This window comes from Oryx dammah, unplaced genomic scaffold (assembly GCF_014754425.2).
Source record: "Oryx dammah isolate SB20612 unplaced genomic scaffold, SCBI_Odam_1.1 HiC_scaffold_26, whole genome shotgun sequence".
Lineage (NCBI taxonomy): Eukaryota > Metazoa > Chordata > Mammalia > Artiodactyla > Bovidae > Oryx > Oryx dammah.
The window spans coordinates 41,302,972-41,324,183 of NW_024070210.1; the positions used below are offsets into that span (position 1 = coordinate 41,302,972).

Genomic DNA, 21,212 nt, shown 5'->3' on the forward strand with positions numbered 1-21,212 from the left:
TCTGCATATCTGAGGTTATTGATATTTCTCCCAGCAATCTTGATTCCAGCTCTTAAGCTTGATCAAATCAGGTTCTAGCAAAAAGCACTCAGGAAAAACATGAGTGAAGAATGTACAGCTATACCACTGTCCAAAAGCAACAGCACGTGTTCCCTGGAGAATGGTCCCTGCTGTGGCAGCAGGAGATGGGTTTTCAAGTACTTATGGTCAAAAGACGGCTGATGATTTAAATAATACTTAGGAATCCTGACAGTCCACAGAACCTACCCAGGATTTCAAAGCTCCGAAGAATCCTGACAAAAGAGGAGGCAGGCGCCATCAATTACACGGCCTAATACTGCCCTCTATTCAGTCCGCTCGTGTGTGTGCCAGTGAAATGCACTTTGATGTGAGCCTGGGCCACAGCTCATGGACTGCACTTTTCAGCCTCTAAACTGTCACTAAATTGAAAGTGAGATGCGAAGCACAGACCTGGCAATCCAAACACATTTTACCATGAAGAACTTAGCTCCTGCATGTTAACAGTTAAGGACTAAGATCACAAACTTTTATGTAAGCCACGTAAGCTACTTTCATGTAGCTCTACAGCAAAAGCTATTCCACTTCAGCAGATTAAAGGTGCCCTTGATTGTATAACACAGTTTCATTTGTACTGCTAAGAAAAATATGTGGCCAATTAAATTATGACAAATCGTTAATTTTAAAATGAGGTCCAACTTTACAGATGTTAAAATGTGAATAAAAGGGAACTCCCTGGCAGTCCAGGGGTGAGGACTCAGTGCTTTCACTGCTGTGACCTCGGTTCAATTCCTGGTCAAGGAACTAAGATCCTGTCAGCCGTGGGGAGCAGCCTTTAAAAAAAACGTGAAAAGAAAATGTGCATATTAGAATAGATGAAATATGATTTTACACATGAACACAAATACAAATGTCAATGCTGATAATTCCCGTAAGCCAAATTTTGTTTGTTTTTCAAGGACTGAATTGTGTTTCTTGGCCAAGTTCTAATTTGTGGTTCAACTTCTTTACTCCTCTCCTCTCTGGTCCCTACAACCACCACATTCATTTCAGCTTTAGGAATTCAAACTCCTCATGTCAACAAACCCTTCCAGCCTCTGCTTCTTAGACCAGACATGCTCCTGTGCCAGGGCAACACAGAGGAAGGGACACGCACCCTTCTTCACTGAGAGGGAAAACAGACACTTGGGGAATCTAAGCCCTGTCTCCACTCCACAGCTACAAGAACCCTCTGTATACAGCAGAAGATGGTGACCTGAATATGGCGAAGAGGCTAGAATGTAGCTGAAGCGCTAAAGGGAAAACACGCACACACGCTCACGTCTCTAGGGATTTTTCACTACTTCAGCTGAACATCAAGTTCACTAAAGACAGTAGAAATATTATCGATAACAGATAATGAAATATTATAGATAACAGATAATGAAAGTACAACCCCCTTTAAATCCTGGCACCTTAAAAGAAATGTAGTTAAGCTGGACCTTAAAGACCGAATTGTCCAGACAGATATAACCTTTCCTGCTTCTAATTTTTATGATATTGTCCACCTTTTCCTGAATTTTATACTTAAAGCCAGAACACAAAATATGGATTAACTTCTCTTTTATTAGGTAAAAGGAGGGGGTTTTTTTGTTTTTTTTTTTTTTTACCCTTCACTAACCTGCCATCAATTCCTGTTGAATATTGAAAAAGAACATTGAGATTTACAAGAACCTGATGCTAAATATAGCTATTAAAAAAAACCAAAACTACTTTTTCTCGAATAGTTAATAGATAACAGTGAATTATACAAGGTATTTACAAGTGAAGAAAATGTAAAAGACACAACTGTCTTTTTTTGAATGGTGTTTTAAATCCAAACCATATCATAAAGAAGAAATTTTTGAAACTATCTGAAAGAACAAAATCTCTCTCCACTGGGGAAGAAAAGGTACAAATTAGCTTTCCTTCTGAAAAGCGCAAACTGTCAGAGACCATAAGAAATTGTTTTAGGCATAAAAGTATATTTGATAAACTTACTTCAGCATTGAAAAAAAGTGACTAAAAAGATAATTAGTGTTTTAATTAAAATGTAAAATAAAAGCTAATGTGTTTCTTCTGCATATTAATCATATACTAATTACTTCTACCAGAGGCTTTAATATTCAGAACAATAAAAGAAGTTGCTTTAAAAAAAAAAAAACAGGATAATAAATTCAGAAGCCATAAAGAGGAAAAACTTGACAGGAACTTAACCAGAAAAAAAAAAATTGTATGTAGCAAAAACAATCATTAGCAAGTCAAATATGTTAATATATATATAAAGATAAAATAATAATAATGAGATAAATACTTGCAAAATGTAAGACAAAGTACCAAAATACAATTCTCACAAAGAAATGAGAAAGAGGACTTCCCTGGTGGTACAGTGGATAAGGATCTGCCTGCCAATGCAGGGCACATGGGTTCAATTCCTGGTCCAGGAAAATCCCACATGCTGCCAAGCGACTAAACCCATGTGTCACAACTCCCGAAGCCTGCGCTCTGCAACAAGAGGAGCCCCAGCAACTAGAGAAAGCTGGTGCACAGCAACGAAGACTCAGCACAGACAAAAAAGAAATCAAACAACTCAGATTAAAATGGACAACTGATGAATATGATATTCAACCACTAAATTGGAAAACTTCGATTACACTTAGTGGTGGCTATTTTATAAGAAACAGGCATCCTCATGAATTGCTGATGAAAGTGTGAATTGGGGACACCATCTTGAAAACTATCAATATATCAAAAAGAGCATGTGCCCTAGCAAAAGTACTTCTGAATAAATTTGGCAACAATGTGTCACTAATAAAATTAATGAAGTATTTCTCTATACTTTAATCATTAAAAAAAAATCAAGATGCAGAGTAAGTGTACAGTACTTTTTTTTTTAGTGGCAAGCTGGTTAATATTTTCTTCTTAGATAACTTCTTTTCTGAACCTATTACCAAGACTGTTCTATGTCCCATTTAGTACTCATTTTGTTGTCCCTGGTTGTTTTCTTTTCCCTCCTTGGAATGACAAAGATTAATGGATATTTAATTGCATAAAATATTAAAAAGCAAAAGCAGCATTGTTTTTGCCTCATCTTACAGGCACTCTAAAGGCAGAATTATTAAAATCTATCTCCTGCACACTTTCCAGAAATGAGGCACCCAACCAACACTTATTTTTGTTTTACAAGTAACTTTTTGTACTATTTTTAAATTTTTTTTATTGGAATATAGTTGTTAAAAAGCAGACACATTATTGTGCCAACAAACGTCCGTCTAGTCAAAGCTATGGTTTTTCCACTACTCATGTATGGATGTGAGAGTTGGCCTATAAAGGAAGCTGAGCACCGAAGAACTGATGCTTTTAACTGTGGTGCTGGAGAAGACTCTTGAGAGTCCCTTGGACTGCAAGGAGATCCAACCGGTCCATTCTGAAGGAGATCAGCCCTGGGATTTCTTTGGAGGGAATGATGCTGAAGCTGAAACTCCAATACCTGGGCTACCTGATGCAAAGAACTGACTCACTGGAAAAGACCCTGATGCTGGGAAAGATTAAAGGCAGGAGGAGAAGGGGACGACAGGGGATGAGGTGGTTGGATGGCATCACTGACTCTATGGACATGAGTTTGAGTAGGCTCTGGGAGTTGGTGATGGACAGGGAAACCTGGCGTGCTGCAGTCTGTGGGGTCACAAAGAGCTGGACACAACTGAGCAACTGAACTGACTGAACTACAGTGTTAAATCAGTGAATGAGATATTATCTCCTTTTTTTTTTTCCTTCCCATTTAGGTCATCACAGAGCACTCAGTAGCCTTTCCTGTGCTACTCAATAGGTTCTCATTAGTTATCTATTTTATACATAGTATCAGTAATGTACATAATTTCAAGTCTCAATCTCCCAATTCATCCCACCCACCCCTCCTTTTCCCCTTGGTATCCATAGGTTTGTTCTTTAAATCTGTGTCTCTACTTTGGCTTTGTAAATAAGATCAATTATACCAATTTTTTTCAGATTCCATATTTATGCACTAATAAAGGAGTACGTCAAGGCTGTATATTGTCACCCTGCTTATTTAACTTATATGCAGAGTACATCATGAGAAACGCTGGGCTGGAAGAAGCACAAGCTGGAATCAACACTGCCGGGAGAAATATCAATAACCTCAAATATGCAGATGACACCACCCTTATGGCAGAAAGTGAAGAGGAACTAAAAAGCCTCTTGATGAAAGTGAAAGAGGAGAGTGAAAAAGTTGGCTTAAAGCTCAACATTCAGAAAACGAAGATCATGGCATCTGGTCCCATCACTACATGGGAAATAGATGGGGAAACAGTGGAAACAGCGTCAGACTTTATTTTTCTGGGCTCCAGAATCACTGCAGATGGTGACTGCAGCCATGAAATTAAAAGACGCTTACTCCTTGGAAGGAAAGTTATGACCAACCTAGACAGCATATTAAAAACCAGAGACATTACTTGCCAACAAAGGTACATCTAGTCAAGGCTATGGTTTTTCCAGTGGTCATGTATGGATGTGAGAGTTGGACTGTGAAGAAAGCTGAGCACCGAAGAATCGATGCTTTTGAGCTGTGGTGTTGGAGAAGACTCTTGAGAGTCCCTTGGACTGCAAGGAGATCCAACCAGTCCATCCTAAAGGAGATCAGTCCTGGGTGTTCTTTGAAGGACTGATGCTAAAAGTGAAACTCCAATATTTTGGCCACCTCATGTGAAGAGTTGACTCATTGGAAAAGACCCAGATGCTGGGAGGGATTGGGGGCAGGAGGAGAAGGGGACGACAGAGGATGAGATGGCTGGATGGCATCACCGACTCGATGGACATGAGTCTGAGTGAACTCCAGGAGTTGGTGATGGACAGGGAGGCCTGGCGTGCTGCGATTCATGGGGTTGCAAAGTGTCAGACGTGACTGAGCGACTGAACTGAACTGAACTGAAAACAACCTGGGCTTGGTTTTGGCTCACCTGCTTATCAGCTGTGCAAACTTGCACAACTGGTTCCATTCTTCATTAATAAAATAGGGTTTTATTTAATAAAAGCTGTACTATTTCAAAGATTGGTTATGAGGATCCACAAGATCTGTATATGGAAAGTGCCCTATAGTGTGTGTCAATCAATACATTTTAGTTTTGTTTTTTATATAACATGTTACTGATGAATACAACTCTGCCAGCTACAAAAGATGTTAAACAAACGGACAGCATTCAGTATATCTGAGAAAAGGTGAGTGTGCCCTGTGTGTGAAACCCTCCTTCAGATAATGCAACTTTTTCTGGGATAAAAATAACACTTTCTTCAAGATGCCCCCCCGCCCCCAATCCTATTCCTTCATTAATTTAATCACTCTGGCACTTTATGTCTTTAATTCTTGTACTTTTCTTATGGCTTCAATTTCAACTCATTTAGTTGAGTGCATTCACATGTAGGAAATGCATATACATTGTCTCTCTTTGTGAAGGATATGGCAAAATTCAGGTTAAATCAGACTCAAGTTCATGGCTGTAAGACAGAAAAGGCTAAGTGCCCCAAAAGTGGTTCTTAAGTGCCCTCAGTTCAATTCAGTCGCTCAGTCACGTCCGACTCTTTGCCCTAGGGGGTAGGAAATGCTACTTACTTGCTTATATGCTAGCTTCAAGAATGGAAACAGCCAAAGAACATTAGTCTGTTTCAGACTTGCAACATACTAGGCTTAATTAGGAGGCCTGTTCTATTCATTCAACAATTACTTGCAAGCACTGTTCAAGATTACAAAGTTTATCAGGACTTGGTGTAAGGAAAGAAAACAGATATAAAGGCTAATGACAATAACCTCTGTCCAATACTAAGGACAACAGCTTGAACAAATACATTCAGGGTGCCCAGAGGATGCTGCGAGTAGGGACCCACAGGCTGAATGAAGAATAAGCCAAGTCCTTACCAAGGAACTCCGTTTGGCTTCAACTATGGCACAACAAACAGGTACCGCGAGACCGAAGGACCAGAGGCCAGGATGCCTGGGGCTTCTGGCTTGGGCTGCCAGGTCACCTGCACTCGGTCAACACACGTGTACAGAGCACCCACTGTGAGCCAGGCAAAGCGTCGGGTAACCACGGTGGGGGTCCCTAGGGCAGGGTCTCGGGGTTACCCTAGCAGTCTGGAGGAGGCGAGGATGCTTCCCAAACGCCACTCCTAAATAGGAACTTGAGATCTGGCTAACACTTCAAAGTCAAAGGCGGAGCCCCGCGACCCGCAAGCAATCCACCACACCGGGATTTGGGGAGGGAGATCAGTCCTCTGGGAAGCCTCAACCAGGATCCCAAGGACCCCGCACATCCTCCTATCCCAGCCCCAAACCCAGCCAAGAAGCGAAACTCACCGGAGGCCGCGGATGCTGTCACAGCGGTGACACTCAAGCTCCCGAGGAACACCACCTTCTATGAAATACCTCACCCCAGCTCTAACCCTCTAGCGTCTTCCTACTCACAACCGAACCCACTGAGCCCCGAGGCCATTGAGGAGCAGCCGCTTCCTTCAATTGCAGTCTAGACGCGGGCCTGGTGGGCGGGGCTATGCCGGCTCGGGGCGGGGCATAAAAGCGGAAGTCTCCGCCTTTTTCAAGCTAGATTGAGAAGTCCGCTCGCAGTTGCAAATATTACACGGCTGTTTAAAAGCGGGCGCCAGAGGTGGCGGGAAGTTCCTCCTGTGTACCTATTGGTGGATTCCTGAGCCAATTACGAAAGTGTTAGGGCGGGCTTATCAGTTACTTAGAAACGCGCAAGCACCTGGCCTTCATTGGCGCGGAGAAACCGGTCTCGCTCCAACTCCTTGCCCTTCACTTCACCATCTGGTGCAGTGTCTCGCGCCCGCTACGCTCCCCACGCCTGAATTCCAGTTCTCAGTTGCAACACACAGAATCCCTCACTTTCCCAACCTTAGAGATTTTCGCATTTACCCGATTCTCTAAGGTGATGGGTGCCTGCTTCCCCATCACCTTAACATCCTGAGTCTTCTTGCTTACTAGGTCCCGTCTTGTTTGAATGTGTGTTTCTTTACTGATGAAATGACATATTTCCCACGTTTATTTACTACCTGAATTTCCTCGAGTGTGAATGTTCTTGTCAGTTAGATATTGTTGTTCAGTCGTCAAGTCATGTCCAACTCTGCAGCACGCCAGGTATCCCTGTTAACCTCTTCTGTTATTTATTTAATTGGAGGGTAATTACTTTACAGTATTGTAGCGGTTTTTGCCATACATTGACATGAATCATCCATGGGTGTACATGTGTTCCCCATCCTGAACCCCCCCCCACCTCCCTCCCCATCCCATCCCTCAGGGTCATCCCAGTGCACCAGCCCTGAGCACCCTGTCTCATCCATGGAACCTGGACTGGCGATCTATTCATATATGGTAATATACAGGTTTCAATGTTATTCTATCCAATGATCCCACCCTTGCCTTCTCCCACAAAGTCCAAAAGTCTGTTCTTTACATCTGTGTCTCTTTTGCTGTCTCCCATATGGGGTCATTGTTAACCATCTTTCTAAATTCCATATATATGTGTTAATATACTGTACTGGTGTTTTTCTGACTTCACTCTGTATAGTAGGCTTCAGTTTCATCCACCTCATTAGAACTGATTCAAATGCATTATTTTTCATAGCTGAGTAATATTCCATTGTGTATATATACCACAGTTTTCTTATCCATTCGTCTGCCTATGGACATCTAGGTTGCTTCCGTGTCCTAGCTATTGTAAACAGTGCTGCGATGAACACTGGGGTACATGTGCCTCTTTCAATTCTTAACCTGTTCTTTTAAGACCGTGCAGCCCAGTATGCAGTAAAGCTCTCTAACCTCCTGGGGTAAATGGTTCCAGTGAATTATCAAGGAGGGGGCTAGTAGCAGCAGATTCACACATCCTTTTAACCCTTTCCCATATATACTAGTATGGAGTAAAAGGACTGTTAAAGGTTGCTCATAACCTGACTAGCCGCCTCTTGCTACCTCCACCCTCCCACCCCGGATGCTTGTACTGACCCCTGTAACCCAAGCATAAGGGTCTGGTACATAATAGGTACTAAATCCATAGCAATGGGTGAGTGAAATCTCTGGCCAGGCTGCCCCTGAATCCCAGAGTGGTATTGTTTTGCTTATTTCTTTCACCTCTACTCAGAGAAGGCAATAGCACCCCACTCCAGTACTCTTGCCTGGAAAATCCCATGGATGGAGTTGCCCACTTCCCCCTCTACTCAGTCTTCAAGATAGAGGAGTACCTCTTCTGAAGTCTTTCATGACACATGCTTCCCTTCCTCGGTAGAAATGATCTTTCTCCACTCTGCACACTGTGTACATCTCTTACTATAATCCTTACTGTCTACTAGAGTCAGTTGCTATGTGATTGTTTCACTAAGTCCAACAATATCTAAAGGCACTACTTTGCTTTGTGGCCCCTGATAGGCAATCAAAATAAATTTGATTAATGAGTAAATGAATGAACAAATAAAATGAAGGCTTTTTGTTTCAGAAAAAGCAAATACAAGGCATTCAGGTAAATGGCAGTTGTTGAAATCTGAGCCAAGGTGTGTAAGAACTAGGCTTATGGGCTTTCCACATCTCACCACAGTCCATCAGCAAGGTGCTTGTAATGTCCCAAGTTAAGGGTTAAAATGAAATGTTACAGCAAGAGTGCTAAGTGATCCCTATCCATAAATAGCTATTTCTTAGATGGAAAGGAAAAAAAAAAAACATGTTAAGGGAGAGGAAGCACATGCAGGGACAGTGTTTATTATCCTAGTATAGGTTTTAGGATACCGTTTAACAGTAGAAGAAGCTGACCAAAAAAATAATAATAATTAAGTGACTTGTTCAAGGTTACACAGTTCATGTGAAACAGAGACAGAATTTGAATCCAACTCCTTTATCCCGAAATCCAGATCTCATCACTATATATAAAAGTGAAACTTACGCACTTAAATGACAAAAGATGAAAAACAAGGAATGTCAGAGCCCTTTGCCTCTAAAAATGGATTTGAGTGGCGTTATGGACATATTATGGGCTTCCCAGGAGGCACTAGCGGTAAAGAACCCACCTGCCAATGCCAGAGTCATTAAGAGATGAAGGTTGGAACCCTGGGTCAGGAAGATCCCCTGAAGGAGAGCATGGCAACCCACTCCAATATACCTGCCTAGAAAACCCCATGGACAGAGGAGACTGGTGGACTGTGGTCCAAAGGGTCACACAGAGTCAGATACGAATGAGGCAACTTAGCACGGACACGTGCATGGACATATTATAATCAGCACTATTTTCCTGACTCTCTATCATGCTTAATTCCTGGTCTAGGTGCTTGAATATAAAGTGGGAGACATGACCCCAGCCCTGCTCCATACTCTGAGGTGCAAGATGCTTACATAAAAAGACCAGTGATAACACACACACAAAAAGTAGTTTACTACATGCAGGATGAGTAGATAGTACTAATTCTGGGGAAAAGTAAGCATATAAGAAAGGATCTCTCAGGGAAATTTCCTGGAATAAGAGGAAGAGTTAACAGGCAAGTTGATTAACAAAAGTGGTTGCAATAGAAAGGGTTCAGTTCAGTTGCTCAGTCGTGTCCAACTCTTTGCGACCCCATGTGCCACAGCACGCCAGCCAGGCCTCCCTGTCCATCACCAACTCCTGGTAGTCAGTACAAATAAAAGATTCTTGTATTTAAAGGTAAGACTGGAGAAATAGGCTGAAATAAGATAGCCAAAAGAAGAGTGTAAAGTGTGGACAAATAAAAAAGGCATGCTTCAGTGATAAGGTGTAGTAAGGCACAAGGAATGCATTTAACATGTCCAGAGAAACACAAGCACACAGAAGCATTCTGGGGTGATAAAGACAAATGCAAAGAAAGAGAGGAAAAAGTTCCAGGGGCCTTGAATGGTTCAAAGATTATTTATAGAATGTTGGATGTTTGGGGTCAAATGTTGGGTCAAATGCCTTGCATTTTGACATACCTATGAGCTGGGAGGAACTATCTCTACCAAACTTCTTTACATTTCAAGGGGAAATGACTGTTGTGATGTGGTCCCTCTGATTCAGATCATTTAGGAAGGTGCAGCTAAGCCATCATTCCTTCCTGTTTCCTACCTTCTCTTTGGTGTCAGAGCTATCAGGTCATCCTGTAATAAGAAGTACTGTCCTCAAAAGAGCATTGAAATGAAAGAAGATCCAAGTTCAAGTTTCAGTTCTCCTACCTACTAGCTTTTGTCCACTATTTAATCCTTCTATGCCTCAAAAGTCTTATTTGAGATCAGAAGTGATAATATCTACTTTGCAGAACTGTAACAAGGGTGAAATAAGATTGTGTGAAAGAGCTTTTTAAATGTAGAAACACTATTCAACAGGGTTATTTGAGGAATATCAGATTTTTATTTGTAGTATTATATATTCAAGAGTATTTTTTGAGCATCCATTAATCTTTCACATTCAGAAAATGAAGATCATGGCATCTGGTCCCATCACTTCATGGCAAATAGATGGGGAAACAGTGGAAACAGTGTCACACTTTATTTTGGGGGGCTCCAAAATCACTGCAGATGGTGACTGCAGCCATGAAATTAAAAGATGCTTACTCCTTGGAAGGAAAGTTATGACCAACCTAGATAGCATATTCAAAAGCAGAGACATTACTTTGCCAACAAAGGTCCATCTAGTCAAGGCTATGGTTTTTCCAGTGGTCATGTATGGATGTTGAGGGTTGGACTGGGAAGAAAGCTGAGTGCCGAAGAATTGATGCTTTTGAGCTGTGGTGTTGGAGAAGACTCTTGAGAGCTCCTTGGACTGCAAGGAGATCCAACCAGTCCATTCTGAAGGAGATCAGCCCTGGGATTTCTTTGAAAGGAATGATGCTAAAGCTGAAACCTCCAGTACTTTGGCCACCTCAGGCGAACAGCTGATTCATTGGAAAAGACTCTGATGCTGGGAGGGATTGGGGACAGGAGGAGAAGGGGACGACCGAGGATGAGATGGCTGGATGGCATCACGGACTCAATGGACATGAGTCTGAGTGAACTCTGGGAGTTGGTGATGGACAGGGAGGCCCGGGCATGCTGCGATCATGGGGTCTCAGAGTCGGACACGACTGAGCAACTGAACTGAACTGAATCTTTCCTTATTAAGCAGCTTATCACAGAATCTACACCTGCCCTCAGCCACTATTACCTCCCCACCACTCCAAGACCTGGCCATACCTGACTGGGTCAAAGGTGAGCACCAGACCCAAGAGTAGCCAATCATATTTCCTTCCCAGACAACAGAAATAAAATTCCATGAAACTGAGTCAAGTTTTTAACCCTAAAGAAGAGAAGCAGATTTTTATTACACTTTCTGTATGTTACGGGAAATATACTACTTCCATAGCTGTGTCACGTATATAGTGCAAACTCAGACTGATGATCATGAATTTCTGCCACTCAGAGCCATGGATCTGCCTGGTTCCTGTACTTTGTGAAGCCTGACAGTTCATCTTTTCCTTGGTTCTGTGATAATCTGAACCTTAAAATATCTTTTGACTTGAGCAAGCTTGGGTCATATAGAGTTTGAACAGTGTTCCCCTGAGTTTCATGCCCACTCAGAACTTGTAGATTAAAAAGAAGTAGGAAAACAAGATTATAAAAGTGGTGTTTTATATGCCTACATAACAAGTTCAACAGATATTAACAAAATGCAACATAATGATACCATTTATAAGAAATTATAGGATTTATTTAAAATGTTAATGTATTTGAGCAGATATTATTGTCCAGTAATGGAATACAAAGTTAAAGTTATTTGATATGCTTCTATCTTAGGTCAGGTTCCCAGAAGTACACTTTGGGATGAAAATTTGAGTGCAAATGATTTACTAAGGAAGGGTTTCCCAGAGAAAGTGGTTAGGGACTGAGGAAGCTGGACAGGGAAGGGGAAGAAGCCAGGCAGAGGTGTGCTTTCAGGAGTAGTGCTTGGCCCAGCCTGACCCCCTAGGGAGCTCTAGCATGTAATCAGGATTGGGTAATGGGCTGAGTTTTTCTGCTCCTGTACCAGGGAAGGGAAGAGGAAGCCCACAGGCACTTCTGGCTCTGGGTAACTCAAAGCAGCTCGCCTAGCCTGAAGTTGTCCTTAGAATGAACAGAGTCACTTGTGCAGGCAGTTAGGAGCAAAACACACAGAAATGGCTCAAAAGATCCAAGGGGTTCTGGACAGTCTATGTTTGCCATTCTTTGATCTTATTAATGTGTCTCTGGAGAAGACATCAAACATTTACATTTGAGTAAGAAATGGAGGTAGTCTCATGCAGCTCAGCCAAATGACCCCTCCCAGTCAAATGGGACCTAGGACTACCAAGATGATCCAACCACTATGTTCTATGGATTCAGTATATTCAGTGAATTGGCCAAGGGTTAAAGTGGCAATCTTCCTACAATCTCTTGCCATATCTTTTACTCCCAAACTTTTTTACTTAAATTTTTATTTTGATAAAATCATAGAATCATATGCAATTGTAAGAAATAATACAGGGAGATCTCCTATAAGCTTTATCCAGCTTCCACCAATGATAATATCTCACAAAACAGTAGTATAATAAGACAGCCAAGGTATCCACACTGTTACAGTCAAGATTCAAAACAATTCCATCACACAAGGATCCCTCATGTTGCCTTTTCCAACTGTGCCCACTACCCTCTTTCCCACTGACTCTATTTCTATACTTTTATAAAAACATTTCAAGAATGTTATGTAAATGTAACTCTATGGTACTTAACTTTTGAGGATTAGTTTTTTCTTGCTCTGCCTAAATCTCTGCAGATCTAAGTAGTTATGTGTATCAGTATCTCATTCCTTTTCACTATTGAGTATTGTTCCATGGATGACAGTCTGTGTAATATTCATACATTAAAGAACCATCTGGGACTTTTCCCGTTGTAGGTCATTAAAAACAAAGCTACTATGAACATCCCTGTACAAATTTTTGTGTGACCATAAGTTTTTATTTATGTATGACCAATGCCGTGGAGTACAATTTATTGGGTTGAATGTAAGTTCCATGTTTAGTTTTTTAATAAACTAACAAACTGCTTTCCAAAGTGGCTGTACTATTTTACATTCTCACCAGGAATGCACACGTGATCTACTTTCTTTTCATCCTAGCCAACACGGTGCTGTCATTATTTTTCATTTACTCATTTTGTTATGTGTGTAGTAAGATCTTATTGTGATTTTAATTCGCATTTCCCTACTAGCTAAGGTACATCTGGAAGTTCTAAATTCACGTACTGTTGAAGCCTAGCTTTGATGAGCCCAACTGAAATAAGGCAACTTCACATGCTTCTTGTCATCTGTGTATCTTCAGTGAAATGTCGATGCATTTTTTTGCCCATTTTCTAATTAGAATTTTTACTGTTGATTTTGAGGTTTTTTTGTTTAATGCATTCTAGATATGTGGTTTGCAAATATTTCCTCCCAGTCCATAGCTTGTCCTTTATCCTCTTAACAGAGCTTTCATATAGCAAAAATCTGTACTTTTGATGAAGTGTAACATAACAGTTTTCCCTTTAATGGATCATGTCTAAGGACTCATATCCTGAAGTTATCATGGTTTTACATTTTAAATTTAAGTCCATAATCCATATGAGTTAATACTTACATAAAGTGTGAGGTTCTTTCTTACGCCTACACATGTACCATTGCTCCAGCATCATTTGCTGAAAGGCTATCCTTTGCCCAGAGAGTAGAATGCCCCTTAGCTTCCTCCCAGTGGAGTCCCCAGGGCTGGTTAAGAGCCCCTCCTCTGTAGGCCACAGCTCCTAATAGGCAGCCCTTTCACAGGACTCTCTCTGCAGATTCTGTTACTGCTCCCTCCCGTTATTCCTCCACTGGCTGAAGAGCACTGCCTCCTCCCTTGTGGTTTCCCATACTCTGCCCAGACCTTTGTAAATAGTCCCTTTATTAAACTTTTCTCCAGTTACCCAATTTAAGTGAGCCATCTGTTTCCTGTCAGGTCCCTGACACATTCTACAAACAATAAATTTTCCAAATCCCAAACATCAGACATATTCTGTCAATTGTCATAAAGCAGTTATCATTTATTTTTTTGAAAAGTTGTTTACAGATATATGCAAATGGATTTCTGCCTTAAGACAGACGAAGATCAGAATGTGACATTGAAATAGCATGCAATCCTTTTGTTGTTTCATTTTCTTTTAACTGTGCCTGTTGCTGTAAGTACAGTATTTGCCCATTTAACTACTTATACCATTATAGTCAAATACTGATCATCTATGTGTACCCCTCACATCAGGCATACTCTTTGCATCTAATAGCATCAAGAACTCTTTCCTGCCATCCAACCCAGTTACCACTCTGCTCAACCAGAATGAGACCACAACCCTGTTAAGATAATTAGATCACCCACAGATTTCACTGATTTATACCCATGCTGATTCCCTTTACGAGAACAAATAATCAAGAATTATAATGTATGCAAAATTGAGGGAAAATACATTATTTATAAATGACATATAGAAGAAGGCAATGACAGTGTAAGTAAACTAAGGGCATAAACCTTCACATAATTAGAGTTCAGTGTGCTTGATTTCTGATGATTTCTATCCAAAAGAAGTTTCTCATATTTTATTTAAAATTTAGCAAATATTTCACAATTGCAAAGATTTATCTACATAGCCAAAGTGAAGTGGAATTAAGGCAATTGTCCAGATAACTCATGATAAAAAAAAGTAATGGCCATATCTCTATATGCAAAGCTGTTTTCTGCTACTCAAAATAACCAAATCTACTTCTACCACCACTACTTACATTTTTCCAAAGTTCTAATGTTTTTAACTGAAAGGCTGCAGATCTCTGCTATCTGAATGGTGAACTCAGTGAGTACAGACACAGACTAAAGCAAAAAAACTGGTTTCCAGATTAATTATACAGACTGGTTATCAACATTAACGTCCAATAAAGGGAGAATTTGCTTTTTATAAATTCATATTATGGTAGGGCTAAAATGGACCTCTGAATTTACCTAGTCCAGCTCCCTCATTTTATAGACAAGGAATCTGGATTCAGCAACTTGCTCAAGGTCATACTGAGACCAAGTCCAGTGCTTTAACCTACACAATGGTTCATTACCTCATCAGTTTACCAAGTGGGCCAACATGTGGCAAACCTTTCAACTTTTTCATTCAGTGTTTTCTCCCTGGTACATTTTGTCTGGTCATACATGTAGATGAGGGACTATGAGTCAGTCACTGCCAATCAAGGGGATATTTCCCCATACTTTAAAATAAATTCAGTACTTTAAATAAGAATAAAACCAATATGGAGACTGACCATGAAGAACTGGTTTGTTATTTTTTAAAATCCATGCAGTCATGAGCTCTTTTGGGGAGTCGGGGGAGTGAGGGGGAGAGGGAAGAAGGGAGAAATGCAATGAAACCAGAAATGACTGATACATTTGGCTTCTTTAGCTTGTCATATGTTACATGCAAACAGTCCAAATAGCAAAGATTGAGAAATACTAGGCCAAAGAATCTGGGCTCCAACCTTTTAACTAGCAAATGGGACAGGCCAATGAAACAGACCAGTGCTTTCAGTGGCCTTTCATTTGATTCCACTGGCATAGACATAGTCCAAATTCAATGTCAAATTTATTTTAACATTGCAGTGAAAATGCTGCTAAATAGAAAATAAAGTCAGTAACTATTAAGCAAATTGCTTCTGATTTTTATAACAAGGAAAAACTCTTTTGGCAAATGGTTCTATAGTTATAGAATATGAAGACATTTGGAACTTACTTCCCCAATATGAAAATGTCCCCAAATTATCAAGTTGAAAGGCACGTACCACTGCCCCAGCAGTTCATTCAAGTTGTCTTTAGCATGTAAAATTTAATTGTGCTTTTAGCTTGTTATCAACACAATATGGCCTTACAAAGTGACATCCGTGCATATGTATAATTTCTTTTCAAATGGACACATCCTCTTCCCCTTTTCTGATTTTCACTCTCTGAAGATCAACTTTTGTTAGTTCTTTGTTTTATAAAGGACCTAGTCCATGATGGTCTCAGAAAGATACACTTTACAGTTTGTGCTCTAATGTACCTAGAAACCAAATTGGAGTTATCTTTGTGTCCTAATACAAAGTGAACTTTCCTGAAGCATCAGTGTGATGGTACTCCCAAATGGTCATTTGTTGGAATGCAAAAGTCCTGGATTATTATCTTTTCTCACGGGTTGTTTAAGGCTTACTTCACTTCCAGAAGAGATGATTGGCAAACTATTATCCATGTGATATCTGATAAGGTGGCCAACATTATCAAATACATGATCCTTGGTCCGCACCTTGAAAAGGAAATACAAATGTATTAGGCAAAATCATAACAGTTCTTCTGAAAGGGATAAACAACCACAGGGTAAAAACAGACATATCCTTGAATGAGATAACTGGCTGAACAAAGAAAAGTAAAGGTTCTTTTCAATTCTGTATCCTTTAGTAAACTATTTTCTCATTCCCAATTATCTTTTTAAAGAAACTGTCATTCCCAGTTAGGAAAATGGTAAACACTTGTCACCTAATCCAAATTTGCAACCAACTTCTTTGCCATGTTACTTTCTGATACAGTCTATCATGTCCCTATTTGTATAAATATTTGCGTCATAAAAGTATGACCACCTCTGCTGTCTTTGGGTTAGCATAGCATATCTTTATTCATCTTTTCACTTTCAGCCTATATGTGTCCTTAAATCTAAATTGAGTCTCCTATAAATAGCATACATATAGTTGGATCTTGTCTATTCAGCTATCCATCCAGCTATTCTGCATCTTTTGTTTGGGAAATTTAATCCATTTATGTTTAAAGTAATTGTTTATAGAGAAGGACTTACTATTTTGTTCATTTTTCTTGTCCTGGCTCATTTCTGTCTACAGGCACCCTCTGCTCTAGCCATACCTCTTTTGGTTTAATATTATTCTACTGCTCTGTTTGCCCCTGTGATCCTTCCCTATGCTCCAAATGTCCACCTTTAAAATGTCTGGCCTCTTTCAAGGTTCATCGTACATGTCAGACCCTGCAAAAAAGCCTTTTCAGTCAGCCTCAACCAAAGCACCCCCTCTATCCTGAGAAATACCATAATGCTTTGGCTGAACTATTCTTATGCTATTCACTCTTAATTATTTAAGCATGTGTTTTATGAAATTACAAGCACCCCGAAAGTAAAGTCTCTGTGTGATACTCAGCAAGTTAACTGTGAATCCCTAAACTTCTATGCAGTAGGTATTCATTTAATTCACTGAACTGCATTAAGAAGGGCAGAAAGAGGCTGCCCTTTAAGTGATCCGCTAGGGTGACTCCCACTCAAACTCCTCCACTAGCCTCTATCTACCACTTCCTGCTCCAGCTGGAGCGTTCAAGACAAAGTAAACCCTTAACCTTAAACACTCTTCAGTATCAGGTGTTAGACCTATCATTCAGGGCAACCTGAGTCACAAGACTGTGAAACTGTAGTGTGGGTCAATGATACCTTGCCTTCAGGATCCACCAGGAGAAGATGTTTTGCCTGGCCTCCCTGTAGCCCACTCAGCACATACTGGCCAGGAGATGTTGCACTCTCTCGAACTAAAAAGTCCCCATCCTTCAACAAAAGGCTCTCTGCCGCTTTCCTGCTCAGCTTGCCATGGTAGCAGTCTTCATTCCGCAGCTGCTGCTTAATGTGTGGCAAAGAATGTGAGCTGGCAGGCTGGGCCGTGGCACCTGGCTGAACAGTTTCTGGTGCTGCTGAAGTCAAAAAACAGAGATACCACCAAGTTACCTCCTCATCCATCCTTTCATTCAGTCATTCATTCATTCAGAAAATATAACTCGAGGCCCTACTGTGTGCCAGGTACTTTTTAAACAGTGCTATTTCTAGAACAATTGGGGTTTTTGTTTCCAGAACTTCCAATGGGCTCTAATTTAATGGTAGATCCAAACATTGCCTTTGGCTTCTGTTACAGGGAAAGGCTTGCCCAGGTGCAGGAGTTTTCCTTTCAAATGAGAAATGGGACTGACTCAGGAGAACTGCTTTCATAAGTGCAGAGAGAGGCTCTTTATGTCCCAAGGGCTGTAGGTTAAGGAGAAAGAGGTTTATGCTGTACCTGGATTATAGATAACTTCTTAAACATTCCCAGATGCTTTGAAAATGCCTACAGTAACTTGAGCTATGCCCACTTTTAGCATCTAGCTTTTTCCTTTAATCCAAATTACCAATGTGTTTCTGAGATGCTTCTGTCCCTAAACTTTAAAGCTATGCTAAAGCTCACAGCATTCCTATTAAATGACCACTCTGCTGTTTTTGTAATTCACCTGCCTGGACAAAGAAGAATTGATCAAGTAGAAGAAGGTAAAACATCAGGGAGGTATGGTCTGAGGCAAGGCCCCATGGCTCTACAGAATAAATGTTATCCAAAGTTGAGAGCCCGGGGGATTAAGAAGGCATGTTCAGGTAGCCCGTTACAGTATTACTGGTACTCACAGTAATAACAACTATTACGTAGTTCCCATTTAGTAAGTATGATAGATACTGCTCGGTGCTTTACGTATATTATCCTCAAAATCAGACAGGAAGGAAATGGATCTTTAAAAAGTTTAAATGACTTACCCAAAGTCACACTGCTAATATGTTGTAGATCTGGGATTTGAAATGAGATCTATCATCAGAGCCCAGATTCTTAATCACCACACTGTAAGACCCTTGGTTTAGGTGAGCAAATCTTTTCATTTTCAAAACTGGTCCAACCACTCTAGAAAGGTCTCTAAGTAGATAGCAAGGCCATCAGGATGACATACATCTCCAGAAGCAATAACACAAAATTCTTAGGTCTGAATCCAGATAAAAATTGTCTGTTTATTTTGTTGGCCATGCTGCACAGCATGTAAGATCTTAGTTCCCTGACCTTAATCAAACCCAGGCCCCCTGCAGTGGAAGGGCAGAGTCCTAACCACTGGACTTCCAGGGAATTCCCAAAAGTTGTATGTTTAATATAGTAAATTTACTAGGAAAATAACCACAGAAATCAGATTTTGTCTTTTTAAGTGCAAAGGATCTTTCGCATAGAAGCCAGATTTCTCTTTATAAATTCAAAGGAATGTTTATATACCCTTACGCAAGGGTCTCACAAATGAGAAATCCTCTTGACTTTAAGTTTTACCAGTTACACAAGACAAGTGCCCTGCGGACATAATCCAGTCTCCTGTTAATACATTATAGGTTTTTCTCTACTGAAGAACATCTCTCTGCATATCACAATTTCAACACAGTATTCACGAATGTATCTTTTTGAAAATGTCTTTAGTCTGTATCTAATGGCTAAAGATATTCTTCTCTACAAACAATCAGGCTCTATCTATTGTTAGCAGAAAAAAGGCTGAAGGAATGTGTCCAGATTTGATGAATAATATTTGTAGTTGGCCTTAGCATTGCCTGCTTTCAGGCATAATAGAGAACTTCTGATGAGTAGCTGGGTGTTTGTTTGTATGAGTGTTTAGGCGCACACATCTTAGTGCATGATGGCTTTGGTTTATTCTGAGATTGTGGAGTGCTCTCGGACAAGGACAAAACAAAAGAAAAACAGACATTATATCATCTTGAAAAGAGGCAATAGATCATGGGTCAGCCTGAGGATACGGACATTATTTTCCTAACATAGTTTCCCAAATTATTACAATTTCAATCATCCAAACATTTGTTAAAAATATAACTTTTCTAAAAGTTATAAAAGAAAAAGGATAAAAGTGATACCACTCAAATACAAAGGATCATAAGAGACTACTCTAAACAATTATATGCCAACAAATTGGATAACTTAGAAAAAAATGGATAGATTCCTAAAAACATACAACCCATCAAGCCTGAATCATTAAGAAATAAAAAATTTGAACAGAGGAATTACTAGCAAGAAAATTGAACAACTAATCAAAACCATCCAACAAAGAGTCCACAACCAGATGGCTTCACTAGCGAATTCTACTAAACATTTAAAGAGTAATTAATGTCAATTCTCCTCAATCCCATCCAAAAAATAGGAAGGGACATTTCCAAACTCATTTTACAAGGCCAGCATTACTCTTAATACCAAAACCAAACAAGGACACCACAAGAATAGAAAATTACAGGCCAATATCACTGATGAATATAGATGTAAGAATCCTAAAAAAATACTAACACACAAAAATCAACAATAAATTAAAACAATCAAGTGGGATTTATTTCAGGTATAAAGAGAGTTCAACATCCACAAATCAATGTGACACACCACATTAAATGAAAGATAAAAACCATATGATCACCTCAATAGAGGCAGAAAAGTCATTTGACAAAATTCAATATCCATTCTGATAAAAAACTCTCAACAAAGCCAGTATAGAGGCAACATACATCAACATAGTAAAGGCCATATAAGTCCATAGCTAACATCATACTTAATGGTAAAAAGCTCAAAGCTTTTCCTATAAGATCAGGAACAAGGATGCCCATTCTCACTACTTTTATTCAACATATTATTGGACATCCTAACCAGAGCAATCAGGCAACAAAAAAAAACCACATCCGAATCAGAAAGGAAGACGTAAAACTGTCTTATTTGCAGGTGACATTATATACAGAAAACAATTAAAAACTCCACCAGAAATAAAACTACTAGAATAAACAAATTCAGTAAAATTACAGGATACAAATTAATATACAAAAATTAGTTTCATTTCTATACACTAAAAGGAACCAGAGATCAAATTGCCAATATCCGCTGGATCATGGAAAAAGCAAGAGAGTTCCAGAAAAACATCTGTTTCTGCTTTATTGACTACGCCAAAGCCTTTGACTGTGTGGATCACAATAAACTGTGGACAATTCTGAAAAAGATGGCAATACCAGACCACCTGACCTGCCTCTTGAGAAACCTGAATGCAGGTCAGGAAGCAACAGTTAGAACTGGACATGGAACAACAGACTGGTTCCAAATAGGAAAAGGAGTACGTCAAGGCTGTATATTGTCACCCTGCTTATTTAACTTAAATGCAGAGTACATCATGAGAAACGCTGGGCTGGAAGAAGCACAAGCTGGAATCAACATTGCCGGGAGAAATATCCATAACCTCAGATATGCAGATGACACCACCCT

The 21,212-nt window shown here is 40.0% G+C and overlaps 2 protein-coding genes across 3 annotated transcripts in view; both read right to left on the reverse strand.

The window, feature by feature from the left end:
• The window catches only part of CEP152 (centrosomal protein 152), a 104,150-nt gene extending 97,603 nt beyond the window's left edge, over window positions 1-6,547 (reverse strand). For both annotated transcript variants that reach the window (XM_040226472.1, XM_040226471.1), the window contains exon 1: window positions 6,404-6,547. The gene's annotated coding sequence lies outside the window, so the exon portion shown is untranslated. The remainder of the gene's footprint in view (window positions 1-6,403) is intronic.
• Window positions 6,548-13,644: 7,097 nt separating this feature from the next.
• SHC4 (SHC adaptor protein 4) overlaps window positions 13,645-21,212 on the reverse strand; it is a 133,839-nt gene continuing 126,271 nt past the window's right edge. Inside the window, exons 11-12 of the mRNA XM_040226474.1 lie at window positions 17,579-17,832; window positions 13,645-16,399 (exon numbers count right to left, since the gene is read on the reverse strand). Of these exons, the coding sequence (XP_040082408.1) occupies window positions 16,244-16,399; window positions 17,579-17,832 (410 nt within the window). The 3' untranslated portion in view covers window positions 13,645-16,243. The remainder of the gene's footprint in view (window positions 16,400-17,578; window positions 17,833-21,212) is intronic.